The sequence below is a fragment of the Furipterus horrens genome, unplaced genomic scaffold, assembly GCF_987537825.1.
Source record: "Furipterus horrens unplaced genomic scaffold, mFurHor1.1.pri manual_scaffold_6, whole genome shotgun sequence".
Lineage (NCBI taxonomy): Eukaryota > Metazoa > Chordata > Mammalia > Chiroptera > Furipteridae > Furipterus > Furipterus horrens.
This window is the reverse complement of record NW_028327176.1, coordinates 181,973,290-181,983,862: the sequence shown is the minus strand read 5'-3', so window position 1 is coordinate 181,983,862 and position 10,573 is coordinate 181,973,290. Positions and strand designations below refer to the sequence as shown.

The following is a 10,573-nucleotide window of genomic DNA, read 5'->3' as shown; positions in this document are numbered from 1 at the left end:
TAGGCAGGCAGGGCCACGTGCTCTTCTTCTGTTTCCTTCTTGGCCCAGGAATGTGTTCCAGCTCCTTGGCTTTCATCAGGGGAGAGCCAGGATCAGATGCCTGGAAAGGCACAGCTACCCACAGCAGCCTGGGACCCGCCGCTGCAGAGTGTCTGATCGCGGAAAGTCAGCCCATGGATGTGTTTTACGAGGCAAACACGTAAGCAGAGTTGTAAGCAGCTCCATTTATTTGAGTAAATAGCTTGTAAAGAAATCATTGGTAAACATTACAAAATTAAATACATTTTCAAAAGCTTGCCAGTATACATAAAATTCACAAACATAGTTCTTTTAAAAAATAAAATATGTTCAGAGCACCCTTGATAGAAAACACCTGACCCCTGCGCTCTCACAGGGCCTCCTAGAGATGTCTTACTGCAGGGGGGCTTTTCGTGGGGGGGCAGCAGGGCCTCCTGGAGGGAAGGAAGGGTTTCTACTCTGACCTTTGACCCCGCCCATGTCCATCTGAAGGTTAAGCCTCCCCCAAAGAGCTGCTGTACAACTGAGAGGGACAGGGCAGGCACCCCAGGCTTAGCTCCAAGCAAGGGGATCGAGGTGCAAACTTAGGGCCACGAGCCAGAGTCCTCACCATATGCTGCTGAGAGAACCCGGAAATGTTGTCTCCACCGCGCTGCCCACCCAGCAAATGCCCCTCTATCGGCTTCCCGGAGAGAAGGCGAAGCTTTCCCACCTCTCCACCTGCTCGCCACTCAGCTCACCCCCTTGGGTCTGATGCCGCCCAGGCACAGAAGCGACCAGAGCCACCTTCTGAGAAGGAAGCTACATGACCTGCTGACTTCTTTAGGACCTGCTCTCGTGGAGAGAGAACACTCCACAGAACGGGGCTGAAAGCAGGGAATTAATTGCTACACAGTGCTTCCATGTTCCATCGCAAAACACCGCTCAGATAGCACAGGCCCTTCTCTAGAAATCCCAGTAGTTCTTCAAACGAAGGGTTCGCAAAACTTGAAAATACCACAAATGAGGCAATAAGTACATGACCTGGCAAAGCATCCCAATGAATGAAACGATATAAAGTCCATAAATTAAGCCCTTGACCAACGCGACATTTCCGCAGTGTAGCTCATTCGAATAACGGATACACTGAATTCTTTCACTTTGGTGCATAAAGTGGGTGTTGGAGGTCAGCAGCACTCACGTGAAGAATATCTAGTGGCCTCTTAAAAACACACGTGCTGGGACCTCCGCTTAAAGGACGACCACAAGTTTATTTCATCAATGTGAAATAAAACTCACATCTACATTGTAACTGTTGTGTGTAGATATATATTAATATATATACAAGTATGAGAAATTCGACATCTGAGTCAAATTTACAACTTAAGATAAAAGGAATACGAAACTAGTTATTAAAAAACCATCATCCCTGTATAGTTAGGTCCTAAACATCGGATTTCTCCAAGAAAATACTGCCTGGCCCAGTCCATCCTTGGATGTCTACCTGGTTTGATAATCCCTCATTGGGCTGAAAACCAGAGTCGTGATATCTTTGCTATTAAAATAGCACACTAATAAAACCTTTAAAAACAAAAAAGGAACGCTCTTGAATAAGTGTCTAATAGATATGCCCCCCCCTCCACCCCAAAACAAGTTTCTCATAAGGACAACTATTCTTTAATAAAAGTCCTTGTGAAGTCCAAATCCCTGGACCCTGTCTTGGTTTCCAGGCAAGTTCCACCCTGTGCCAGAATTACACAGTCTTCTTCTGCGGGGGACTCAGCTTCCTCATGCCTCTTATCCGAGAGAGCAGCTCCTTGATAAAGTCCTAAAAGAGATCAGAAGAAGTTAATATGAAGGGGTAACTCCATCAAAATTTGGGTTTAAAATCTGTTTGAAGTAACTGATGTCAAGTGAAGTTAGCCTTAGTTGATGAGTCTGTAGGGATGTATTAACCCCTACCAGTACAATACAGGAAATTTTTATTAACAAATGAAGAGTGCTTAAATTTCACACCACAGTGCCTCCTCTCTGCTATACAGAAGCTGCTTGACATATGATGGGTTTGTGTTGAAAATACTGTATGTCAAAAATACAGTGAATACACCTAACCTTCAGAAGACTGTATCTTAGCCTGGCCTACCTTACTTGTGCTCAGAATGCTTCCATTAGCTACAGGTGGGCAAAGTCATCCCACTGCTGCTGCCCCGCTTCATGAGAGAGTATGGTACTGCAGATCGCGTTGGGAGAATATCAGAATTCAAAGTACAGTTTCTACTAAATAAGTATCACTTTTGCACTATCGTAAAGTAAAAAATCATAAGTCGAACCTTCATGAGCCAGGGTCAATCTGTACTTTTTAGGGAGAAAACCAGGCTGCCTTCATTCATTGACCCTGCAGGCATATGTGGTTTAAATCAATGCTTCCAACCCTTTAATAAACCTTTAATGAGAGCATACAAATCACCCGGGAAGCCTGTAGACTCTGATTTAGTAGGTCTTGGTTGGGGCTTGAGATTCTGCTTTTCCAGCCGGCTGCCAAGTGATGCCAATGTTAGTCTCCCACCACACCTGGAAAGGCAAGGCTAGACCAGTGGTTCTTGAATGTGCCTGTGCTCCAGAATCCCCAGGGGGACTTATTAAAGCACAGAAGGCTGGGCCCACCCCTAGATGTCCGATTCAGCAGGTTGGGGGTGGGGCCTGCGAATCAGCATTTCTAACAAGCTCCCAGGTGATGCCTATGTTATGTTGCTGGTCCTGGGATTTTACTGAGAACCACTGGTCTGGGTCACAGTAAGAGTCTAACTTTTTTTGACCAGTTAGTTTAAAAACACACACATTTGACATTTATAATCCAGTATGTTAAACACACCCCTGAAATAAAAATTTAAAAAGTGAATACTTACAATACACAACCTACTCTATATTTCCTACATATTCTAATTTCACTTACAAGGTAATGCTGGGGGAGACCCACTAAAGCAATTCTATGATTCATGGATGAGAACGCAAAGACTGAAGAACAATCTAGAATGGTTCCCGGTTTATACCATCATTGTTGCCTCATGTTTTAAAATATTTGGTATCGACTGACAGAAAACTTAATAAATTACCAATTGAGCATTTTACAATGTCTGTGGTCTCTTTAAGGGCAATTTCAGCAGTTAAAGAACTTGGAAGAGAAAAGTGTGCCCATAGGTTGCATCACTTGCAAGGAAACATAATTCACAGTCTGTGCTCACGCACACACAAAATTGGCTCCCAAGTAAGCCCCATTTATTAGACGACAAGTACTTTGTCTTCCTATTTAGTGTCTGTCAAAGATGAAGCTGACAGCCAGTCATGCTTTCTGATCAGCAAGTGACAGCCGATGAGTGGCAGAACGGAGCAAAAGCACTGAGAGAGACCCCTCCCCATCACAGACGGTGAAACAGCCCTCAGACAAGCCCCTTGACCAGTGACAACCCCGGTCACAAGCCCCCACACTGATGATGCCTGCAACTGCTCTCCGGCTCTAAAACACAATACGCTTGGCTATTTCATATTTTCTTTTTTAATAATCTTTTTTGCTAGCGTAATAGTAATATGAGCTTTTCCTGGGAAACCTGGAAAACACAAACCAGCAACAATTACTTTTCAGAATGAACCACTATTAACATATTTTCTTTTACGGAGAGCATTTTTTACCTAATTAAGATTATACTATATAAATACATCCTTCTTTTCCCCCCACTTAGCATTATGTCAAAGCTTTCCCCCACAACATTAAATGGTCTTTCTTAAAACAATTTTAATGGTTATACAATCCTTTAGTGTATGGGTTTCCTACAATCTGCTTACTTCCCCCATCAGTGGTTATTTGGTTGGTTCCTGGCTTTTCAAAATTATAAACAATGCCACAGTTAACATCTTTGTGCATTGGGCTTTGCCTGCAGTTTGGATTATTCCCTTCGGAGAGCAATTCAAGTAGCTCAAAGGACAAAATCATTTTAATCACCACCATTTCTGAACTTGGACAGAATGAAATCCGCATGAATGAAAGGAGACCCTATTTTATGTTTCTGAGCATTATTTTATCTAACTTAAGGAATTTTCTAGGACAAAATAATGCCAAATTTCCCCACTTATAGTCAGTTTCCATTTTGAAAAGTTCGTTGCATTTCCCATTGCCTCTTTTACCACGTGACTTAAACAACATGTAGTGTGCTGAATATAAATTTCAGTTTCATGGTTTGTGGAATCTGTTATTCAATTGACTGTTGTGAGAAGTTTTAGCATTTGAGTGTAGATTTCCTTTCTCTCTCTTTTTTCAACAAAAGTCAGAATTACAAACCCTATCATTTATCTTGTTAATAAGTCTAGTAATTTTTCTGCACTATCTTAATAATATTTTTCATGAGGATCATTATAAAAATAAAGACTAAAATCATACAAGGAATAATGTAACCTACACTACAGACCTTTCTTCTTCAAGGCAAGAGTAATTTGGTAATTTAAATCAAATTTCCTCAAAATGTTGATTATGATGTGTATAAACCTCAGTGATTAAAAAATTAAATAACTTACCTTGTATTTATGATATATCAATGAAAATCTCATTTTAAAATTTATATTAACATAATTTATATACCTATGACTTAACATAGTCTATTGTGCATATTTTAAAGTGTTCATTAAATTTGCATAATGAGATGCTCAGCTAAGTTAAAAAATAGCAGGATCAATATTTATTCTCCAGATAGAAACTTGACAACACCACTTGCAAGAGAAAGATTTTGTTGATTACAGATGATTCACAAAGAAAATTAAAGGATCTCTAATCAAAAATACTGATTGATGGCTCTTGGTTCCTATTACTCAAAAACACTGTATATAAGAAACAACATATCTCATTTACTTCCAAACAGATCCCTGAGACTCAGGTTATGGACCCTCATTTTGTCAGAGAAGGGCTGTCCCTTTGAAGAAAAGACATCTGAGTTAAGACCTACATTAACAAAATGAAGCCATTTGGAGAAGATCTGGGGGTCGAGGACGTGGAACCCGTGCAGGGGCCTTGCAGAGAAACGAGCAAGAACGTGGGCATTCCTGGCCAAGAAAAGCCACGTTGAGCATGGTGGGAGCCATGGTGGAGGTGCTGGGGCCAGATCGCCAGGCCTTGGTGGACACGGATGATGAGGGATCATTCCCGGTGCAAAGGAAAGCCACCAGCAGCTCTCCAAGAGAAGAACGCCATCTGGTTTGGGTTTTGAAAAGATCCCTTTGGCTGCACTGTGGATAATAGGCTTTATGAAGACAAGAGGGAAAGAGATCAGTTTGGAGCTGTTGCAGCGGTCCGGGCAAGGGATGCCAGTGGCTTGGAGTTCAGTGGACGGAAACAGATGGAAATTGGTGAGTGGAGTTGGGATCCATTTCAGAGGCAGAGCCAACAGACCTTGCTGGTGGACTGAATGTGGGGGTAGCAGGCCGCGGGGGTCAGGGACAGGAAAGAAGGCAAAAAAGGACCTTCATCAGAGGAACGTTAGGAGAAGGGTGGTGGCATTTGCTGAGAGAGGGGATAACTGGAGGGGGAAAAGGGTTTACAGACATGGGATACCTACTGGACATCTGAGGGGACAGATAAATATGACTGTGGGTTTCAGCTCATGGCTGAATGCATCAATATGGGCACCTAGATCAGTGGCTTTCGACTAAAAACAAACAAACAAAACTAAAATATTATGTGTGACCCACACACATATAGTTAGAGCAACCTAGTAGAGATAGAAGACTAAAACAAAAATTCTGCGAAAAAAGATAACTCTTACTATAGGTAATACCTCTTAATATTTTCCATTCTATTTTATTTTGAAACTAACAAATAAACAAACACAGGCTATAACCAGCTAATGGCTCATCACCCACAGTTTATAAACACAATAATCTAGACCAGGGCTATTCAAAACAGTAGCCTTTAACCACAAGTGTCTATTTAAATTTAGATTAATTAAATAAAATTTAAAATTTAGTGCTTTAGTCATACTAGCCACATTTCAAGTACTTCAATAGCCACATATGACTAGAGGCTACCATAATTAACTCTGCAGATATAGAACATTTCCACTGTCTCAGAAAATTCTACTGGACAGAGCAGATGACAATGCTTTGAATCACACTAGATGCGAAACATTGAAGGAAAGCATAAATAGAGAGGAAAGGAAGGCTGAAGGCCAAGACCAGAGGCCTTCTAACAAATGAGGTCTGGCAGAGGAGTTTGAGTCAACAAAGGAGACTTAAATAAAAGGAGAGATGGGGGAAACCCAAGAGAGCGTGGTATTAAGAAGCCAAGGGAAGTGTTGGCTAGAAGGTTTTCTAGTGTCCCTAGAAGGAAGAGGTCCTCAATGAAGTCAAGAGCTGATAAGAGTTGAGTAAGTCAAAGACAGACAAAGCTATTCAATTGGCAAGAATGGGGCCATTGCGTGTCAATGGGGAATGGTGGAATTGTACAAATGATTGATGGGCCCCAGCTACTATGGAGGCAGGTTCTAGAGATTTTCCTTTCAGCCCTGAAAAACTAGCTGACCTGGGGAAGTTAGGGAAGGCAAGAAGCATTTGGGGAAGGGCAGCTCCTGAGCACATGTGCGCATGTGTGTGATCAAAGAAGCAACAGAAAAGAGAAAATACATTTCCAGTGACCTTGGAAACCTGACTTTATATAACATGCAGCCACCTGCCTTATGAGAGATTTCTAAGAAAGAAAGAAGCCAAAGCAGGTCTCTGAGGGGACCTGGCAGCCGCCATGAAAACAGAAGGCCCTTCCTCGCTGTGGAGTTTCAGCCATGTGGCACTGTCAGAGGGCTTGACCAACACAACAGTGGCCACACTCCACTCTGAGCTCTCGTCCCCCCAACGCTCCGGGGCCCTGTGGCTTTCAGCTTCCACCCCGTCCCGCCTGCTCTGTCTGTGCCAGAGTGGCAGATGGACATGCGTTTTGTAATTATCACCGGGGCCAGGTGTCTGGGAACCTTCCCTACTCACTCAGAGGGACTCCGCTGTTACTCTCATTGAGGCTCTCGCAACGCTAAACGAAGCTGGCCCCATCAGAAAGCAGGAAAAGCAGAAACCACTGCATCATGGCCAATCCTGCTTTGTGCATCAGCTGCATGGATGCCATCCTTTCAGCATTCTGAGTCATGTAAAAAGATAAAATAAATGGATATGATGTGGTAGCCCTTTGATTTAGAAGTATTTTCTGATGAAAGAACTTTTGAAAGGAATGTGGAAACCGCTGCTCAGTGAACAGTGTCACCAACTACAGTAACTGTAGAGGTCACGCCAGCTCCAACAAAGCACGCCCAGCAGAACTCTGGATGCTCAAGCTGCTCCCCGACCCCCGCAAAAAAAAAAAAAAAAAAAAAAAAAAAAATCATCCACTCCTTACACAGAGTACAGGACAGAGTGAAGAGAAGAGTAGGTAAGGATTCGAGAGGCTGAAATTCACGTGGGCCAGCAACTTCCTGTGTCCTGTCTCCTCTGTCAGCCCAATCAATGCATCAGCCATTTCCTTAAAAATGCATATTCACGGGGACCATCTGCTCCCGGTCCCAGATGACGGCAAATCAAGTCATCTTGCACTCCCCACTGCGCAATACCATTTTGTATCACTTTCAGGTGTACAACATAGTAGTTAGAAAATTCCATACTTTACAAAGTGATGCCTACGGTATTTCCAGTACCCACCTGGCACCACACATAGTCTTTACAACATTATTGACTGTGTTTCCTGTGCTGTACTTTCCATCCCTGTGACTACTCTGTAACTACTCATTTATACTTCCCCATCCCTTTTTTCACCCAGCCCTCAGCTCACACATTTTATGTAGCTACCTGGCACTTCTTCCAAAAAGCCTGACACTGAGCAGTTGACTTGAGAATGAGGCAGGTTATGATCAGGTGGAGGAAGAGAAGAAATTGTTTTTAAACTGGAGACAGAATTGACATATAACATTATATTAGTTTCAGGTATATGCATACAACGTGAGTCAATACATGTATCTATTGTGACAGGATCACTACAAGAAGTCTAGTTAACATTCCTGAGCACATAGTTACAATACATTTTTGGCGATGAGAACTTTTAAAATCTCTCTTTGTGACTTTCAAATATGGAATACAGTATTAACTACAGGCACCATGCTCTGCAAGAAATTCTAGATCCAACAAAGTTTAGATAAGTGAGGACAATGAATGGGTAGTTAGTAGGTATCTCTTAAAACGTGATAGCAACTCTGAAAAAGGTTTCAAATGGCAAAATGTCCTCACCCGAAGGACCAGCCAAGCATTTAAAACCACACGGTAAACTTTCATCAGCCCGAACATACAGTACGCACAGGAGGCCAAAGGCATAGGCAGTGAATCCGCACCGAGGAACACAGCTTGGGGGGTGTCCCCAGCCCACTGTGCCACTGGGTTCGCTCCCTGCAGCCACGGGCATTCAGCGCCATAAGCACCATCATCACGCCCCACTGGGGTATTTAATTTCTCCCCTGTTGGGGGCGGGTAGTGTTGTTTACCGTGGCAGAGGTTCATTTGCTGACAGGGCACAGCAGAACTGATCCTATTTTTCATGATCTGAAAAGAGGCTTATGAATCTGCTGGGGGTCGGGGTTTGTGCCGGCTGCCGTTATAATCACTTCTGCCAACAGAAATTCCTGAAGGTCTTAACTGCATCCTGGATGATCGACACCCCGCCCCCACCCCCGCCCCGGCCATTTCCCTTAACTTAAAACCACTGACACTATCTTGTCCATTTATTTTCTTGACTATCTGCCTTTGAAGATTAATTTGTTCTGCTGCTGGGAGCAGTCCCCATAATCTATCTTAGAGAGTCAGACCACTGCTCTTAAGCTAGTTTATTTTGTACCCAAATTCTAGCCTTGGTTTGTATGCGGGACAGCAGGTCCTTTGCCCTCACCATATTCAACGTTACTAGCATTTACTTCTTCCTTCACCTACTAATACGGTTCTTAAAATCCATACACTTGCAATTCAGACAACAATGCAGATAATCAATGGAGTTGATTCAGCAAAATTACATCTCCCACTTTGTAATCACCTCAAAGCTAAAGTCATTTCATCAAGTATCCCATTACCAATGAGGGACAATAGCATTTGCTACAGATACCTCAGTCGTATCTAAATGAAAGAAATCCATTTCCAAACTGTTTAAAATTTGGTTTCGATTGTGACTCCGTTTGCTAAAATATACAGAAATCCAAAAGTCATGTGTTAAATTGCCCTTAACTCATATTCTTTCTTCTGTCTAGATAAGTCTAAACACAAGAAGAGAATGTGGAGCTTGTGAAACATGACTATTCCTTTTGAAATTAATGGAGAAAAAAAGGCCAAAAAATATCACATTCAATAATTTTGAAATACTAACCTTTTAAAGGCCCACTGCCCTTTAAAGCCTGTAACCTCCTCCATCTCATCTTAAAAAATAATAATAACAATCATTAATTACTGGAAGGAAAGCATTCCAAAGGCAAGATGCATGTGGCTCTTCACATAATGGCATTTCTTTCTTCCTCCCTTCTGTTACACCATAAATAATAGTTCTTATCATCATCACTATTCCCATGGTATTCCTGCTTCTAAGACTGCATAGTGAAGAATTTAATCTTGCCCAAAAAGAGATCTATCTGGTCTTTGCCCTCAGCTCCTAGGAGGCAAGCTCTAAGCCCTTGGAATGTCCTGCCTAATGAAAGTGTTTTTGTTTACCTGGGGCCTTGGGACATGCAAGACAGTCTTTGTTAAATGTGATTTAGGGCAGGGGCTTTGGGTCGTATGGTACCAGCTCAATATCCGGAGAGGCGGCAGACTTGAGGTTACTGTGGGCAGTCAGCCATGACCATGTGACCAAGTCCTAATAAAAAGTGTGAACCTCCAGGCTCAGATGAGCTTCCCTGGTTGGCAATGCTCTCTACACACTGCCACACATCGTAGCTGAGAGTCAACACTGTCTGCGACTCCACTGGGAGAGGACAGCTGGAGGTTCTGCATTTGGAACTTTCCTGGACTCTGTCCCATGCATGTCTTCCCTTGGCTGATCTTAATCTGTAGCCTTTCTCTGTAATCCATAACTGTGAGTATGGCAACTTTCAGTGAGTTCTGTGGTTCCTTCTAGCCAAATACCAAACATGAGTATGGTCTTGGAGACCCCTGAACTTGCAGTTGGTCTCAGAAGTGATGATGGTCTTGTAGACTGTTCCCTACCTTTGCAAGAATGCTGAATAAGGACCAGGAAACAAATGCAGAGTTTTGCTCCAAGACTGCATGCCTTTAGTAAGCTCACCTAATACTTCTCAGTTGATTTTCTTCAATGAAGATAATCTTTTTTTTTTTTTTTAGTTTTATTTATTTATTTTTAGGGAAAGGAGAAGGGAAGGAGGAAGAGAGGGAGAGAAACATTGATGTGAGAGAGAAACATTGATCGGTTGTCCCTCCCATGCGCCCTGACCAGGGGGCTGAACCCACAACCCACGCATGTGCCCTGACTAGGAATCAAACTGGCGACCCTTCGCTTTATGTGATGATG

The 10,573-nt window shown here is 42.7% G+C and overlaps 1 protein-coding gene across 1 annotated transcript in view; it reads right to left on the bottom strand.

The window, feature by feature from the left end:
• Nucleotides 1-209: 209 nt before the first annotated feature.
• Nucleotides 210-10,573, bottom strand: part of PPP1R14C (protein phosphatase 1 regulatory inhibitor subunit 14C) — a 74,994-nt gene continuing 64,630 nt past the window's right edge. Inside the window, exon 4 of the mRNA XM_090279974.1 lies at nt 210-1,825. Within this exon, the coding sequence (XP_090136100.1) occupies nt 1,751-1,825 (75 nt within the window). The 3' untranslated portion in view covers nt 210-1,750. The remainder of the gene's footprint in view (nt 1,826-10,573) is intronic.